We start from the raw sequence: 19,196 nt of genomic DNA on the forward strand, positions 1-19,196 counted from the left end.
TTAGGCCAACTGACCCTCCATGGCGACGCGAGCGCGACGCCCGCGACGCCCGCGACGCCCACGACGGTGCGGTCCGTACCTCCAACTCCTGAGAACGCGCAGTCGCGCGTCGTTCCTGCCGGGTGGGAGGTGTGTGATCAGCTGCGTGCACACGAGGAGACCGAGATGTTCGTCCTGCAAAGGTGTATACTGTGAGTACAAAAAGAGGAAATTGTTTTTTTCCGGCTTACGGAAGCGTCAGGTGCCTCGGGGCGACGCTGCGAGATTTACAGATCGTCGATCTCGCGACGACAATTTGCGGATCATGTTGCCGGGTATAATGCAACGGGGGGGAGGGCGGACGCTTCGACCCTTCGCCGAAGGGCGCAAGGAGGATGCAAGCGTTACCCTCGGGGTAGACGGAGTGAGGGAGAAAGGAATATCGCCGCGTACGACTTGACTCGGCGATAAACACGGTCAACGATGCTGAAAATAGGAAACCCTCGACGACGACGGCGACGGCGACGACAACGACGACGATCGATACCACCGGGCGAAGCCGGAGGCAGACTCGGCTAACTTCAAAGTGGGCAAGTTTGCGATTGCTTTTCGCTCAGGTATTCTTCTCTCGTTCGCTTTCGCGCTATCTTCAGCCTTCACCAGGCTCTTGTCCGTGGCCTTGACCGTCGTCGGAATCGGGGAGCTCTTCTTTTCCTTTCCGCGAAACTCGCCGAGGTCTTCTCCGATGCGGTGCTCGTAAAATAACCCTTTACGACGCTTTACGAAAAAGTACGTCAGGTAGACTTATTCTATATTTCTTATACCTCTTTGTCTTGGGCTAATTTAGAATTTTTTTTTTACATATACGAAAGAACATTTGACACAGTTGATTAAACATTGGTGCTAGAACTAAAGAGGAAACTTTTTGCAGATTTAAATTCTCGGTTGTATTTGAAGTTTCCTTCGAGTGGATCGAATTGAATCGAATTCGGACGAATGGATCGTTTACCTGTTGCTGCGAACAATAATTGATGCAGCGACTTATCTCCTTAATTATCCCGTTTCCAATCATGTTTCAACGTTCCTTCGTCGGCCCGCTGTCGGCATGGAGAAGCCGTTGATATTCGGAAGAAATTTTTATCTCCAACGTCTCAAGTTTTTTGGTATTTTTTTATCCTACATTTTTTGAATGAAATTGAGCGCAAGGCAACGTTTCTTTTTTTTTATATAATGACGATTGTTTTACCATTTATATTGCGAGGTGGAAACCGACGGAAGTAACAGATTGTTAATTATCTGCGGCGACAAACGGCTAGAGTACGTAACCCTAGGTGGCAGAGGCAGGGGATGAGAGAACGGAAAGAAATCGGTCATCGGCAATCCGGCCGGCGCGGTATATACATGCGGTACTACATGTGAAGCTCGACGAACACGACGCTAAAATCACGTTCGCTAGCTGCCGTCGTCATATCTACCTTTGCGTATGCTTAGACGCGCTGGCTAGCTCGGAATATATGACGTACTGTTGAAATTGTCTTTACGTGGTTTGCGATAACAATTGATAACGGAGAACCGATAGGCGCGATTGCAACGCGTCTCACCTAGTTCTGACCGCGATAAAGCGAACGGCCTGTTAATGTCGGACATGACTTCTGAACTTTCTCGTTGCAGGACTTAAATTTGCGAGCAGCATTCGGTCAATATAAAAAGCATCCTTGATCGATCGGAGCTATAGTAAAAGTCGGGATACGTAGTGACAGCTGCACTTGACATAAACTGTCGCAAAAGCGGTTACGTCACGCTTGAGGTCTTGTTGTATTGTATCACTGATGAGACTGTCAGATATTTATAAGATCCATCGAACCGGTGAGGACAGGCATGCACGCGATATGTGCCTCTGCTAAACAGCAGTTTCAATGTGCGTTTGCTCCACGTCCGCATTGCAACGCAAGCACATTTATAAGCATATGTGGAAGAATAAAAGTGCTAATGGTCGTCACGAGCTATTTTAATTTAGAACAACGCGCCTCTGTTTTATGAGAAAGAGAAAAGCGTCACGTAAAATCAAGCGGCTGCACTGACGTTAAATGTGGCGTGCTAACGTGATTACCATATCCCGAGATTATGACTGGAAGAAAGGCGGTATATGCGCTAAGCCACCTCGGCAGGTTTCGCGCCTCGATCATTTCTGTAAAATTGGCTGCATGCCACGAAAATAATAATAGCGTGGCTCGAGTTTGGTTCTTCAAATGGCGGGGAAACCTCATCGAATAATCGCGAGCACGACCGTTCTTCAACGTTTTCAAGGCTTAAAGCGAGACTGTTTCGCCATTTTTTGGGAAATAAATTTTTTGTCAGAGGATATTACTTCATCGTTTTGTTTGGAAGGAATACTCCACTAGCTTTACTTGCAAATTCCACTTTCATTCATCACGTAATATCTGAAGACACGATCTGAAGAGGCTTGGCACTTATTCTGCGAATTCTTATCTAATCTGTTTCGTACTTATCTGCAGTTTAGTCACACAAGTAGTTCTCACCGACTTTATCGTCGTTAAATAATGAAAAGAGGATTATTTGTATAGGATTACGATGTCAAACGCGGCTCAATCATTATGTTTATTTGGCATTTATCTGGTATCGATTCTAAACGAAATCAAGGCTCGTCATATCGCCTTGTCTTCACATTAATAAATGATAATGAGAGGATACGTATGCGTATCGACAAGGTTTACGTATTTTTATATTAAAATAACTTTGTTTTTATGAATTTTAATTAGCCCATGAATTAAACATTCTCGTGATATTTGCCAGATGCTGGTATGAAATTCATCTGCCGCCGACGAGCCTGGCGAAACCGCGCGTGCACATAAACGCATGATAAGAACGATTTATCTACTGTTTCTGATGACGCGACATTTCTGAACATTTCCTAAATTAAGTTGAATTATCAGGCATCATCTCGCTATTCCATCTTCGTTCCTTAAATAAGCATTCAAATATATGGCGAACAAAAATGTAATATTTCTCTGAAATAATATCTCTTCTCAGTGGATTCTCACGCTTACAAAACTGTTAAGTTTTTTTTGCTAAATGACTCATCGAGTTGTCAATTGTGATAATTAGTCGACTATCTTTATATCGCGCAGCAAATGTCAACCGCAGTTAGTTTTTAACAGTAAAGTGAGACAATATTAAATGAAACTTGAATGTGTAAAAATTTTTTTAATTAGATTAAATCAAATATTAAATTTATATGATTAAATCGATGATCAACTTAACAATGATGCTCATGAGCATGATATTAATTACTGCAAGGAGCTTACTGCAAAAAATACTTTACTACACATGTCACTTATCAGTAATGAAAACATTTATATCCTATTCTCTTGCTTCCCAAGGCATTAAAGTACATGCAATTTGACAGAGTTTCAAGATACAAATTTTCTACGTGTATTTTTAGATCTGCCAGCAGTAGAAATTGCGGAGGATCATGGACGCGAACGCTTCCACCTTCGCATATTGCGGTAAAGGACGTGCAACAAAGAAATATCCACGAGGTTTCGGGAGACGTTATACCGATAAATATGGTAAAGGGTATTGGACATCTAAGGGATCCTCGACTGAACAAGGTACCGTTGTTTCCCTACGCTTGATTTTTCTTCGATACAGCTGACACACATGATACTTATAGAATGAATATTCCATAATAACAGGGCTTGGCGTTCACCCTGAAAGAAAGAATAGTTCTCGGAATACACGGGCTGCAACCTCCCCGATTTAAAACGCAAGAGGAACAGCTGGCTCTTTGTAAAGCTTCGGTAATGAAATACTCCGAGGACTTAAATCGATATTTGTATCTTGTGGAATTACAGGTGAGCACACACGCATCTTTTTAGCGTTTATTATCGTAAGGATCCCTTCTTAATTTTTACGGAATAATTTCTAGGAGAGGAACGAAAGATTGTTCTTTCGCTTATTAAGTGAAAATATTGAACAAATGATGCCGATTGTCTATACACCTACTGTTGGTTTGGCCTGCCAAAAGTTTGGCGTGATATATCGTAGACCTCGCGGACTTTTCATTACTATATATGATAAAGGCCATATTTACGAGATCTTGAATAATTGGTTAGTATCAAAGGAGAAATGCTACGAAATATCGTCTGTCAAAAAGATTATAATTTGTTTTATCTCTTAACGTTCTGTTTTTCTCCATTGATTAAAATTAATTAAAAACCAATTTGTGTTACGAGGGAGTAACAGTTTTTAAAAGACACTCTGCACAGTTTAAGCGGAAAGTCTGTGTTTGGAGTTTGTTTGCTAAAAATAGAATTCCATGCATCGCACGTTTTTCTGCGTTGTAACATGAAGCAAGAGAGAAAAATCACTGCTTTATGTATGACACATTAATTTAGGTTTAGTATTTATCGTGACAATTTTTTTTTAAATATTTTTAGGCCGGAACAAGCAGTGCGGGCCATCTGCGTAACGGATGGCGAGAGAATTTTAGGTCTGGGTGATCTCGGAGCTTGCGGTATGGGTATTCCCGTTGGCAAACTGGCGCTTTATACAGCTTTAGCTGGTATCAAACCGCATCAATGTCTCCCGATTACTATTGATGTAGGCACTAATAATGAACAACTAAGAAACGATCCTCATTACATCGGTCTTAACAAACCTAGAAGCCAAGGTGCTGAGTATGATGAATTAATCGATGAATTTATGGCTGCTTGCGTGCAAAAATACGGACAGAATGTTCTTATTCAAGTAAGTTAACATACGTTAGAAACGAGGTTCTATAATACATGCAACATAGTAATCTTGCACATTTTGCTTACAGTTCGAAGATTTTGGAAATCATAATGCCTTCCGCTTCTTAGATAAATATAGAAATAAATACTGTACATTCAACGACGACATACAAGGTACCGCCGCGGTTGCAGTTGCTGGAATTTTAGCGTCGCAAAGAATAACTAAAAAAAGAATGAAGGATAATAAGTTCGTCTTCCTGGGCGCCGGAGAAGTTTGTTTTTCGAGATAGTGTAACAGTCTTATTTGTTTCGAGATCGTAATTATTATATTTAATTACAGGCAGCTATTGGAATAGCCGATCTGTGTGTAAAAGCGATGGAAGCTGACGGCTGCACCCAGCAGCAGGCACGGAATAATATTTGGATGATGGACATTGACGGGCTACTCGTAAAGGATCGACCCGAGGGTAATTTGGAAGGCCATAAAATCTGGTATGCGAAGGACCACAAAGTGATGAAAACGTTAATTGAAGTTGTCAAAGAAATCAAGCCTTCTGTCTTGATAGGTAAGAATATTTTTTTTAAGGAGAAAGGCTCTTGGTACAAAACTGAAATGCTTGCATAGGCGCTTCGGCAGCGGCAGGGGCATTTACTTCTGAAGTCTTAAAAGAGATGGCAAAAAATAACGAGAGGCCATTGATTTTTGCTTTAAGTAATCCAACCAGTAAAGCTGAATGTACGGCGCAGCAAGCGTATGATTATACCGACGTATGAATATAATACAATCTTAAATTACATCGATATAACAATGATAATTATTTCTTTTTGTTATATTAAATTAATTTGTGGTGCTGAATGAGTATTTATGTTTTAGGGTAGATGTGTATTTTCTTCGGGTTCGCCGTTCGGTGAAGTAAAATACAACGGGAAAACGTATAAGCCCGGACAGGGTAATAACGCATATATTTTTCCCGGTATCGCTTTAGGCGTTATCGCTACTGGAGTACATCACATTACCGAAGATTTATTCTTAATCTCGGCACAAACTGTTGCCGATCATGTGAAAGACGAAGATCTTGAAAGGGGTAGTCTATACCCACCATTAAATAACATTCGTGAGTGTTCTATCGACATCGCAGTTAAAATAGCTGATTATGCCTACGCCAAAGGTTGGTGTTATAATTTCGTAGTTACGTGAACAATACTAACTGGTATTATTAACTATCGTCATATCTGCAGGTGGTTTGGCAAGCGAGTATCCGGAACCGAAAGACAAACGAGAATTTATTATAAGTAAAATGTATGATGCCAACTACGACAGTCCACTGCCAAATCTGTACGAATGGCCGGGAGATTATGCCAAACCACGTATCTTGCCGGAAAAGTAAGTACGATGAACTCTATGATTCTAAATTAGTTTTCCTAAGTACATAACAACGTACGTCGCATCACTCAATAAAATAAAATTTTTTATTTTTATACGTTGTTGGACTGAAAAATTAGATAGATAAATATACGTATTTGTTAGATATAATAAGTAGTGTTGCAATTTTATAAACAGCATGAATGACAGTAAAAACTGATTAGCGGTAACCAAAAATTATTTAATTTATTAAGAATTACTTTTTAAGGTTTCTGATAAAAATTATGCGTCAAGATAAAATTATTTTGTTAATTTTTAAAAAATTAGTATTTTAAAATAATTTATTTTTTAAAGTACTGGCAAATATAATGATAAAATTAGTTGCTCGATTTAATTATTCTTCAATAGCAATTTATTCTTTTAGAGTGAATGTATGTTAGCGTTTTTAAATAGATCTATCAAGCTTACTTGTTTCTAATATAATGTTTTGCATAATGTGCTTAATTTCTTTACAGTGTTACCTCTTTTTGATTTTCATATTTTTACAAAAAATTTCGGTGAAAGCCGCTGAAATGTAATTAATTTTTTTCAGAGACAAAATAGAAATCCGTCATGATTTAAAAGGTCTGTAGCGGATTTAATCGGCCGGAATAGTTGGAGGCTATTATTATCTTTAATGAAATATCGATGTCTTTTCAACTTAAAATTAATGTCACTTACGACATATGTAAACAGCAAAAAAAACTACTCAAACAGTTTTAATCGTAAGAAAAATTATTTCAACAGATGACTAACGCCGTAGTGTTTTTATCACTACAAATTACATGATTCGCTAATACAATACATGGCATGAATCGATTGTTGATAATGTTATTATTGCAATAAGCTGACAATGTAATATTTTAATTTTTTTTTGTGTGTCATGAGTTCTGTACCAATATTAAAGATAGCAATTGTTACTGAAATAACGGTTGAAAGTAACTAAAGTAACTGAAGAAAGTTTATGCTACATAGTAATATTTTATAAAAATTATTTGGCACATTTTAATATTAGAAAAAAAAATATGTATGTACACTTACCGTCAGGAATGGCATTCGTAGTGCTGCGACGGCGGCTAGCGTGCGTGATCTTGGCGGGGTGTGCGTTGAATCTCACACGAAGCACGCGCGTAGATGTGTCACAGAGCACCGGTTATCGAGGACTGAGGGGGACTAGGGGAACGTGCTCTACTACTACTCCCGTACTCGGCGGCCGAGAGAGAGAGAAGTCATGTACGCCAGCCACCGTCGCCGCTCATCGCAGCAAGTGTCATATCTGCTTTTCAGTCTACATACATTAAAATGTGTACACACATTACATTAATAATGCTTTTTATCAAAAGAATTAAATTAAACCCTTTTATTATAAATTTTATTTAAATCTAATTGGTTATATATTTAACAAATACGACATTTAATAAGTAATGTAATATATTTAGGTTTCCCGACTTCTCGTTTACGGATGATAATTACAAGACATGAAAATGTTCTAAATCTTTCTCCGTTTCCTCTCCTGAAGATCCTCGCAATAGAATAAAGGCTTTCTCAAAGTTATGGTAACCGTGAAGTAATTTAGAATAAATTTTTAGAACTCCAACGAAGACCGAGAAAAAGACACGCTTTATTTCAATTCTAGCTCAGAATTTATTTTATTAATATTCTTAAAACTTTAAATAAATGTAATTAAACTAAAGATTGTTTAAAAATTAAAAATTATTTTTTTTATTGGTGATATATTTAATCATAAACATTTTTGAAAAAATATATTCGAGTTTTTAGTATTTTTTAAAGTCTGATTACTTGAAAATGGAATAATGCATGAGCAAGATTAGAAATAATAATTGTAAATGTAATTTTTATATACTGATTATTTTGCAATATATTTTTAAACGTTTTATGAAAATTTTAAATAATTAAATAAATTATTAATATTTCAAAATACTTATCTTAAAGATAAAATATACACATGAGAGATAAATAAAACGAGGATAATTTTATGTAAAAATTAACTGCTCTTGGAATGAAAAAAGACAATATCTTGTGTTATGTTGCAACATTTGTTAGATTATCTAGCTCTAGATATGTATCATAAGCTTAGAAGAATGGCATGCTTTATGATGTGCAATATTAATATCTTACAGACAAAAATATCGTGTAATTATAACTGTTTGATGAGTAAAAAAATACCTGCAATTTAGTATAAATATCAATACTAAAAATATCATTAAAAAACAATACTTAACGGATCAAAATTAAGTTTATCCAAGCGATTAAAAATACATCTTCCCAATGAGATATCTATCTGCGTTTCTAAAAATATAATTTTTATATGTAGCGATTGATAAAACACTATTTACATAATGTCGCTTAGGCAAACTTATAGAGCTACATCTTGTATAATTAATTGTGTTCTTCTTCCAACAGATTATGACGTGTTGGCGGGTCTAAACTCTAAACATGAAATGACCACTTTAACACAAACTTGCCAATTTAATTTCTCTCCGTTAGAAAATATATTATTATTATGAATTTCGCACGTAGGAATATTCTGTAGTACTAATGTAAGAAATTACAAATCGATATTTTCTTGCGTTTAGATATGCTTGAATATGCAGTACTTATTTATGTATTTAATGCAATGACGTAGCGATGTTTGACACAACGCAGAATTTTATTTGAAACGTACGACATAACTTTACTATTCATTAATTGACATGGATTGTCAAGTATTCCAATATATTATGAATTATTTATTTTATTAAGATAATTACCTGACATAATTGCAAGTTATTTGTAATAGCGTAATAGTAACTATCACATTCTATATTGTGTGACATGCACAGCATGTGATATATTTACTTTGTAGTTCAAAAATATTAAATGAGGAGTAGCTGCTTTTTGTTACGATTATTTGATATACTATAATCCTTCATTTACAAATAAATCATTGCTTTTTTTCTGAATATTTTTGAAGTAGTAGCCTGCAAAAAATTCATAAATAAGAAAAAATATTTTAAATCTTAGTTACTTCATTGGCGATGAAGCGATCCCATATGCAATAAACTGTAGAAAAAGAAACTGTTAATATCAAAATGTTGTATCAAAATATATATAACACCAATATGTTTGTACTTTATGATGTGCATTCTTGTATTTTGTGAAAGAATGCTACAAATCTAATAAATTTCAGACAAAAGGCATCTATGTTATATGAAATATGTATTTATCTCTAATATTAATTATATTTTTATTAATTACTGCCACAAAATAAAAAACTAAAGTCTGTACAAAAAGTGTATCATGCTGCCATGAATAAACTTCGATAGTATGTACATTACAAAAAAACAATTTCCATTAAAACATAAATATATTCATAAACTGCTACAAAGAATGTTAATTATACTGTTAAAAAATTATGAATAAATGTTAAATCTTGGGCGTTATTTCATGTGTTAGATATGTATAGAAATTATTTTATACCATTCCTATTATTGTGTGATAAATATCACGAAAAAGTAGGGAAGAAGTCAAATATACGAGGTATATTTTTTTTTACTATAATCGAAGCTTATGAACATAATTTATATATACATAAGTATAAAAATTATTTCATTCCTCTTAAATATTCTGCTCTGTGAATTATTTTTTAATAAAACATTGATTGGAGAAATATATATTTTTTTGTTTCAACCATGACGATTCGTTTATCACTGCTACTTTTTTTTTTAAATGCAGTTTATGGCTTGCAAGAGAAATTTTAGTACTTAAAATATATTTTTTACTTCATTTTTCTTTTTTTTTTTTTTTGTAATAGTTTTACCTTTAACAGTAAATTTCTGTCCAATTGTTCTACATATCACTTTGATAGCTACTGAATTTAACTTGCTTAGGCACTATCATCCGAGATGTTTGGATCATAGTCTGGGTCATCTTCATCATCATCTAAATCTAGATCATCCAGATTTTGGAACAGACTCTCATCTACTTTTACAGCATCACCTAAGCAAATAAAATTATGCAATAAAAATTATTTTCTTTTAAAATAAAAGGCTTAAAGTAATTAAAAGGTAAAATAAAAAATACCATCATCTAAGAATTTAAGATCTGACTGATCCAATGTCTTATCTGTCATAAATAATTCTCGGCCAGTTAATTTTTTGCCTTCACGTTCTGCCAATTCCTTTCGTTTTGTATAGCCCATTTCTTCATCAAACTTTTCCTTCCAGCTCAAAAATGATTCTACAGTTACACGAGTTCCCTCAAACCGTCTCTGTAAATAGAAAAAAAAATATTAGTATAATTATCCTGCAAATTTAACAAGAATATCGTACCCTTTCTGCTTCTTCTTCCTCTTTTTGCTTCTGTGCAGCAGTCTCTTCTCTCCTAAGCTTTATCTTGTCCCATTGCACATTGAGCCATTCTTGAGCTGTGCTGACCAATGTAAAAACCATTACCATTCCTAGATTTTCATTTATCTGCTCTGCCAGATGTGCCTTTAATCTCTCGTCGTCGCCGTTTTCGAAGTTCTCTTGCTCTACAATTGATATGAGCAAGGGCTCATCCGGATACTTGGACGTGTACGTAAATTCCAAACGACAACCGAGACCATTGTCAGTTTCTGGTTCGTATTCTTCCGTTTTAATCGGTATGGCAAATGTGTAAAATGGTTCCGTAGCTAAAACTGTACGACATACGTGCTCGTGTTATTTTGCGGCAAGCGATAAATTTTAATATTAAAAAAAAAATTTGTTGCAAAAGTTATTGGCATTGAATTAAACATTTCGTCTGCTGTAATCGAGCATGGCAGGTTGAGATTTCGACGATACATACTTTCCAATTCTCCGCAATAAATCGACTCCAAGGCCTCGATCTCGTTACGCTGCTCATCCTTGTAGTCCATTCTCGAGGAAATAATTATGGCTTTAATCTAAAATATATGATTTGCAAACTTTTAACGGGCAAGAAGGTATCATACCGAATCGTTGAGTCCGCGTGCGCTAAGAGCAGACAACAGGCGATCCCGACCTCTGACGGTGATCCTGTAGGAATGATTTGCTGTCGGTAAAAGAAAAGGAGAACGTAGTGCATATAAATTGAGAGCACTCGCGTCGCTGACTATCGATATAATGCCTGCGATTCTCGAAAGGCGCGCTTGAATATTTTCCGCGGGGGAATGGGTAGATTTAATGCTCATCGAGTCGCGGTGTGATATGTGTAATGTGCTGATTGTCGGCAGGATCTGTGCCTTTAGCAGTCGCTGGAAGACTCACTGAAAGACGTTTCTGGATTGGGAGGGCACGTAATGTGTACAGGTATACATTTCTGGATGCGTATAACCGGTATTAGAGTAATATCACATCGCTTTAATGTGCGAGAAGAATTGCATGTGAAGAGGGATTAACTTGTTGAAACGGCATCGTGGATAGCTGAGATTTTTTAATGGCTGTGTACTTCGTAATTTGATACGCCGATATACCTTTGTTTCTTTTATCAAGTTATAGCGTAGTTCTTTTCTGCACTGTACGTGATAAAATCTTTATAGATTATGCAGTATATTTTCATTAGGTTTCCAAGATACCCGGGTCTGCTGCAACGCTTTTATGCATGATGCTTGCTACCATGTAAAAAATACTAGGTTACAACCAATCTCGAAGATCTAGAGTGGTGAAAATGTCCCTCTTTTAAATTAAACACTTTAAAAGATTTTATTATTGATGGTAAAGAATTTTAAGAGCTGGGTGTGAAGTGGTTTGTAAAAACAATCATCTCTAACACAAGTATTATTAATCAATAAAAAAAAATATGGCAAAGTTAAGGAACAAAAAAATAGCAAAAACAAATGATAATAGCAATTTAAAAACACTGGAGCTCCCTAACTGTATGGTTGTATTGATTGATATTGCTCTAGACAAAGATCTAGTTCAACATTACAAATTACAGTTCACTAAAAAGAAAACCAAAAATTTATGTACATGTAATTTACCTAGCAATTCTAATAAAAGGAAGTTAAAGGAAAATGTACCAGATATTAATTCAAGAAATGATACTTGTCTTGTAACAAGAAGTCAGTTGAAAAAATTGTCTACACAGAACAATAAAAAATGCAAAATTCATCAACATTTAGACAATGGGCAACAGAGATATAATTTAAGAAAAAGTGAATCAGCACAGAAACAGCATTTGAAACATAACAGAAATGTTAAATTATTTTCCAGTACAAGTAATGATGAAATGTCTAGCAATTTTTCAAGTACATTTTTTAATTCCACATCAGAGGAAATTATATCAATACATAACAAAAAGAAAAGTAATGGAGAAGTGCAAAGAAAAAATGGGTTTAAAAGAAAACTATCTTTTCAATCAGGTAATATAATATTGTTTAAATATTATGTATTATGAGTTATATATTGAAATATATATAATTTAATTAATTTTATTTGTATAAACAGAGACAAGCTCAGAATCAGTTAAAGTTATTTATAATGATAACATATTACACACAAAAAAAGTAAGTATTAATGAGAACAAAAAGCCTAAGCACAATGATAATCATGTAGTGGAAGTACCACAGACAAAAGATGTTACTGAGTGTTCCAGTATTGAAAAGAAAAATAATTTGCATGCAGGTAGTATTGGTAATGGAAACGTTAGCGAAAGTAAATTAGAACAATGTCAAATAAATACAAGCAAAGGTATGTATGCATATATATAATTTGTTATTAATTTTATGTTTTTTAAAAATATTTTTTAAATTTAAGAAGTCTTTACTTATTTTTTTATTTTTTTGTATCGATGTATTTTTGATTGTAAATAACATATCTAAAAAATACAATTATTGAAATACCAAAAAATGTTAAAAAAAAATTTAAAGTTTCAGATAATCTTTCTAATAATTTTTTAAATTCACATAATGATATAAATAATCTAAATAAAAGTAAAAAAATTGCAACAAGTTCGAGTGATACATCTATAACTACATGTAGCACTATACAGGTAATGGATTATTCAGAATCATTGGTTTTAAAACCCATATTTCCGACGATATCCAAGACTAATCATATTATTCAAATATCACCTAACGTTCTTACATGCAATGAAATACAGTGTACAAGTGATGAAAAAACCAAAAAAAGCTTACCAAAGATAACTGGAGACTATATATTGCCAAAAGATGCAATAAAAATTACTCAGAAAAAAATCACAAGTGATGAGAATTTAAAAAATAGTTTTTTTGAGCAAAATTTTTTAGACCATAATAGATATAATAATACTAATAACAATGTGAATCAAGTTTCTTGTACTGATAATACACTAGAATCCACAAAGATTATAAAAAAACACGAATGCCATACGTCTAAAACAAATAGTTCAATAAATAAATTAAAAATTCCAGAATTTACACCAACTCTTAACAATAATATCGATCTAAAAAATAAAAATATAGATAGTGATAAATTACACAATGTAAAAATTGATCATAAAAATGATTCTTTGACGAAAATAAGAAACAATACTTCTAGGAATGAAAATGTTAATGATATTAACAGTAAAACATCAGAGACATATAAAAACTGTATTTTAAATGAACAAAAAGAATTAAATAAATTAAATAATGACGAAATGCTCAAAAGTGATATGCTACAAGATGATAAATGTAACAAAAATTCTGATAAAACCAAAAACACTTTAAATCTTGTGGATATAAGGAAAAATTGTAATGTTAATAAACCATTAGTAACTGTTGATCAAAAAATTGTAAAACAAAATCGCAAACGTACTGCAAGTGAAAACACTACAGATACAATAATTAACAATAAGAAACAAAAATTAAATAGATCTATTTGGATACAGAATAATGTACCAAGAACTAGATCAGTGAATGATGAAGAGAATAATGAAGTTTCAGACATTAGTTCAATGACAATAGAATCAACCGTAGTCGAGAAATTAGATTCTTCAAATCAAAAACTAGATTTACGTGACTGTTTAAATAATAAAACAATTAAAAAGGTTACCAAATCATTAACATCGAAAAATGAAATTAATAATAAAAATAATGTAGAACTCGAGCAAAAAACTAACTTCGACAAAGCTTTAGACGAAGAATCAGCGTCTAATAATACTTCGTTAAATGAAGAGGAAGATAATCAATCTGAAGATACAGATAGTCATGATTGTGATTATATTTCTCTGTTTGCTGACTCTGATATGGATTTGTAAGTACAAATTGGAAAAAATATGATAGAATTAAACATTTTATTATTTTATAACTTTCTAAAAGATTAAAAATTAAAAAAAACTTTGTGACATTTTTTTATTTAATATTTTTCTTGGTTATTTTGAATAAATTGTAATATTTTTAATAATTAAAATTGAAATTTTTTTGTAGCTTGGAAAACACGAATTGCGACGAACAAGATAGATTAACAAATGAACCTGAAATAATTCAATCTCAAGTAGATAAACCTCAAATGAGTGAATCTCAAATGGACAAACCTCAAATAAGCGAATCTAAAGTGAACAAATTTCAAATGAGTGGATCTCGAATAGACGAATCTCAATCAAACAGAACACGACATCTTTATACCTCACATTATATGTCTGGTGCTATATTTGACAAGTATGTAACGCAAAATGTAACAGAATTTAATGATGAATATGCAAAATATGCAGATAATAATATACAAATAGCAAATAAACCTGACGAAATAAAAAAAGAATTCAGTAACAAATTGGAACAAACAACTCATACAAACTATATACCTAAAACAAAATGTGTATCTTACTTTAATTACTCACTTTGGGTTAAAAGACTTCTTTACGGTTATTGTTTTCAATTTTTGAAGGATGGTCGCTGTACTTTTATGAGATGTAAATTTAAAATGGATGTAGGTATATTCATATGTTATTTTACTATCTTATATACAATTTTTGTATAATGAATACATTATACTAATTATGTTATGTACTAACTTGATTTTATTTTTAGTTGCGGGATCTCATCGATGTAATATGTTTAAAAGATTCTGAAACATTATATTACGCGATGCAATATTTACTAAAAGAAAATTATATTTTTCTTTTTAAAAAAATATATGCAAAATCATTAAACAATTTTACTAAAGACAACATTTTAAGAATATTCACAAAATTTCATGAAAGTGAAGTAACTCAAGATGATAAGAGACAAATAGTTCGAGAAACCATTGAACACTTATTAAATATAAAAATGCCACTAAAAATAATTGTGAATTCTTTAGTGGAATGTATTACATCTACTGCAGATTTAAACAATTATATAAATATAATAAACATAATAAACATATTAAACTGTGCAAGCAGTTATATCAAAGAGGGTGAATATTGGGAAACTATAAAAACTTCAATTTTGAGTTTGCCACCGAACAAAAACATTATTGAAAAAATATTATCTGAATGTATAAGTAACGAAAGACTCACCGATATTCAAGCCATTAACAAAGATTTATTAAATGATGTTTCTTTTGAGTTTTTGTCATCGTTGAATGAAAATTTATTAAACCGTTTTAAAAATTTATTGTTTGAGAAAACTGCAAATAATTCTAATTTTGTATTGAAGCAAAATGTTAAAGGTAACTCGTACGTAACTATTGCTTCTCCCGATGGAAACACGAATTTGTCACAGACGGAAAATATGAAAACAAATAATAATGTTGCAAATACAAGTGCAAATGTAAACGACTCTGTACCTGAAACGAATGGAGAAGTTTATAGGTTACAACCTATCGGTAATTATGTTCTTGTTGATTGTGAAAGTCTTGTGTAATTTTACGTGCTCGCGCATAATACTACATGCGATTTATATTGTATGTATGAAAAAATTATATATTAACAGTATTAGTTAATAATTTAATTGGAAATAATCTTGTTAATATAATAGTGGTTTTAATTAAAGAAATGCTACACTTTTTTCTAATACATTATTGTTTAAATCGAATTAACAAGATTATTTTAAATATAATTTTATTACCAATACTATTAATCTAATTAATATATATGTCAATGTGTACATTTATCTGTTGCAGAAAATTTATCTGATGCACAATCAGTTTATAGAGATCATCCAAATTTCTGGAAATTTTATGCGGATTTAGATAGATTTAAACGAGGACTTTTACATGAAGATTATAACTATGTTATTAATATTTTAAAATTTTATGCAGAAAAACAAGATGAATCTCCGTTATTCGTTCGCTCTTGTTGTAAAATATTGCAAAGAGAAATAGATCGTTCAGCGCACCATTTAAAAAACATCGTAAGTCAAGCAGGTAATCAATATTTTAAGATATAATATAAATAATATAGATTGTAATATAATAATATATACTATAAACGCAATCTTCCTTAATTCAAATCTTTTTTTTCTACTTTATTATTTATATTTTATTTTGATGATCAAGTGGTTATTATTATTATAAGTAAACGGATAACTAATTTCAATGTTTCAAACACTATAAGTGGATATATAGAAAATGCAACTTACATAAAAATTAATACATAATATATATATATATATAATAATTGAGAGTAGAATTTTATATTGCTGCAATGCTAAAGTTTTCTATATTTTGTTTTTTTATTTAAAGACATTTTAAAATATTTTTCGTTTAATGCATAATATCCAAAAAACATATTTTTTATTGAATAATTAACGGTGTATGTATTGCATATATTTTATGTATCATATATTGTATTTCACTAAAATGAATAAAATATTAATAAATTTTAAACTACAAGTTTTATTTACAATTTTACCTAATTTACACATTTGGGTTTTTCAGTCCAAATGGATACTTTCACTATTTTAGGTAAAATGTTATTTCAATTAACGTTAGGCAGTTTGACCAGTTTAATAAACATGGAAACTTGGGGGCTTGCATTGAAGTTGATTCAATCACTCGCTATGTATAATTTACCGTATAACGCTGAATACTTATTGTTATCAGCTGAAATTTATTTAGCTAATAAACAGGCTTTAGAAGCATATGAATTACTTAAACGTAAGTTAACCGAAATTCATTGTTTTTTTTTTTAGATATATTAATCTACATAATGATAGTACATCGATAAAATTTTTATCAGTGTGTATAAATACAAAACAATATTTGAATATAAAATTTTTTTATAATGACTTCATTAATTAATATTTAATTAGCATTAACCGATCGATTTAAAATTAATATTCTTAATTTATAAAATTATGAAAAGCGATATGTAAAATATATTTTACAATTATCTTGCTTTCTTTTATTATTATTCTTCTTATATTAATGTATTATTTAACTGTGTTAACTTTTTTTAGAAAAAAGTATTATACATACTAATTGTGAAAAGTGGCGCGTTGAAAATACCATTGAGGACCAGCATGTACGAAACAAAGTAATGCAGATCTTAATGGATTCACTTTGTAATGATTTTATTGAATACGCGTTTTTTCTTTTTCAATTTTTACTTAAAGATCAGTCCAGTCAATATTACCCAATAGGTAATGTAAAATTTTATGCGTATAATATTATTATAATTTTATATGTTTATTTCCATAATTCACATTATTAAATTAGGTGTTTTTAATAACAATATAATAATAAAATTTATCTTTTATTAATTTTTTTAGATTTATCTTTGTACGTGAACAAATTAATAATAATATTTTTATCAAAGGAGGATTCGAATTTAATCATACAGATGGCTAACTTGGTACTTAAGTATACCTTTGAATTAAATAAGACAACGGGTCGTGCACTAACTTCAGCATTAATTCATCTGGACGAGAATTTAGCCAGACAAATGTATAATTACGCAGAAAATATTGGTATCTATTCAGCAATAAAGGTAAGTATATAATAAACTTAAATTTATGTATGTAATAAAAAAAACATAACATTAATGAATTAATGAAAAATGATTTTTTAGTTAACATTCCTGTGTATTTTTTAATATTAATAATTTTTACGCTATTTTAATAGTTATGGCCAATAACGTGTATCATTATAAATAATGATTTAACGGAGGAGGAAATATATCTTATATTTTTACAAACGTTAAGAAGTATTGTATTCAGCTTTGGGCATGCAATTGAGTTTGCTCGACCTAATCAAATCAAAGTGTATATTAATTTGGAGGTAAGAACATTGGTATAAATAGGATTCTCACAAATTACGTTTAAAACGTTTAAATATTTAGTAATCAGTGTGTCTAACAATAAATATTTTTTTATTTTATAAATATTCTTATTGTATTTTATATATTTTATGTTTTTAATTTGCAGATTACGTCGACTATACATTTTTATTGCGCAAAGTTGCAAAAATCATATAATGATAAAGCTATTAACAACATAAAGAAATTAATTCGGCAAGTTTTACAAAAACGATTTGATCCACCTATATTATTAATGCGAGGAAGTAAAGGTAGAACATATAAATTACAAAGCAAAAGCGTTTTAAATTATTTAAAAACGGAACATTGCAATTAATATTATATATTTTTTACTTTTGGACAGTAACGCGTTATAAAAAGGTAACATTAATACGTATTAATTTTATATTATGTCTAAAGAGAGAGAAAGATAGAGTAAAATTACTCAGAGGTGAAATTTGTTATTTAAAATCTGGATAAGAAAATATATAATGCGTATAAAACATTTGAGTTTTATACACATGTTTATTATTCTACTATATTTAGTTTAAATAAAAGCTTAAAAAAAAAGTTTTAGCTAAGCTTTAATAGAAAACTTAATTATGACTAATAAATTTAGTTAATAATTTATATATATTTTATTTTTAATCTTTTATACTATAATGGTATTATTATAAAATATTGTGTTTAAAACAATACGAAAAAAAACGAAATTTGTTAATTTTTACTCTTTTATATTACTGTCATTTATATTTTTATAATTTTTGAACCATCTTATCATGTAAGATACAGAAGTATATTATGTTATTGTACTTATCATATTATATATAAAGTTGTGTTCGAAATTCGCTATTATATGTATATTTATTTTGTATCTAAAGTAT

At 31.4% G+C, this 19,196-nt stretch overlaps 3 protein-coding genes across 8 annotated transcripts; 2 read left to right on the forward strand and 1 right to left on the reverse strand.

Annotated features, from left to right (window-relative positions):
- Nucleotides 1–83: 83 nt before the first annotated feature.
- On the forward strand, nt 84–9,578 carry LOC139113361 (NADP-dependent malic enzyme). Of its 3 annotated transcripts, XR_011547673.1 has the most exons (12): nt 84–191; nt 3,443–3,611; nt 3,696–3,854; nt 3,929–4,110; nt 4,440–4,749; nt 4,823–5,005; nt 5,074–5,299; nt 5,359–5,501; nt 5,608–5,902; nt 5,973–6,117; nt 6,689–6,860; nt 8,560–9,578. XR_011547673.1 is itself a non-coding variant. In XM_070674486.1 (11 exons), exons 1-11 carry the CDS (start codon nt 166–168, stop codon nt 8,564–8,566), a joined length of 1,845 nt encoding a protein of 614 aa, XP_070530587.1. In that variant the 5' UTR covers nt 84–165; the 3' UTR covers nt 8,567–9,578. The 3 variants fall into 3 exon arrangements, 2 of the variants coding, with proteins under 2 accessions (XP_070530587.1, XP_070530586.1); XM_070674486.1 differs by lacking the exon at nt 6,689–6,860; XM_070674485.1 differs by lacking the exon at nt 8,560–9,578 and having other exon boundaries at nt 6,689–7,629.
- On the reverse strand, nt 9,484–11,167 carry LOC139113378 (RWD domain-containing protein 1). The gene is made up of 4 exons (XM_070674510.1): nt 10,966–11,167; nt 10,467–10,816; nt 10,219–10,405; nt 9,484–10,134 (listed from the first exon to the last, which is right to left on the reverse strand). Exons 1-4 carry the CDS (start codon nt 11,033–11,035, stop codon nt 10,022–10,024), a joined length of 720 nt encoding a protein of 239 aa, XP_070530611.1. The 5' UTR covers nt 11,036–11,167; the 3' UTR covers nt 9,484–10,021.
- Nucleotides 11,168–11,276: 109 nt separating this feature from the next.
- On the forward strand, nt 11,277–19,160 carry LOC139113343 (metacaspase-2-like). 4 transcript variants are annotated; one of them, XM_070674442.1, is made up of 13 exons: nt 11,277–11,447; nt 11,701–12,499; nt 12,585–12,827; nt 13,007–13,128; nt 13,240–14,351; nt 14,525–15,023; nt 15,125–15,902; nt 16,200–16,442; nt 16,956–17,174; nt 17,477–17,659; nt 17,789–18,006; nt 18,141–18,296; nt 18,443–19,160. In XM_070674442.1, exons 2-13 carry the CDS (start codon nt 11,938–11,940, stop codon nt 18,647–18,649), a joined length of 4,542 nt encoding a protein of 1,513 aa, XP_070530543.1. In that variant the 5' UTR covers nt 11,277–11,447; nt 11,701–11,937; the 3' UTR covers nt 18,650–19,160. The 4 variants fall into 4 exon arrangements, with proteins under 4 accessions (XP_070530543.1, XP_070530541.1, XP_070530540.1 ...); XM_070674440.1 differs by having other exon boundaries at nt 11,678–12,499; nt 13,007–14,351; XM_070674439.1 differs by having other exon boundaries at nt 13,007–14,351.
- The last annotated feature ends 36 nt before the right edge of the window (nt 19,161–19,196 follow it).

This window comes from Cardiocondyla obscurior, linkage group LG02 (genome assembly GCF_019399895.1).
Source record: "Cardiocondyla obscurior isolate alpha-2009 linkage group LG02, Cobs3.1, whole genome shotgun sequence".
NCBI classification, from domain to species: Eukaryota; Metazoa; Arthropoda; class Insecta; order Hymenoptera; family Formicidae; genus Cardiocondyla; species Cardiocondyla obscurior.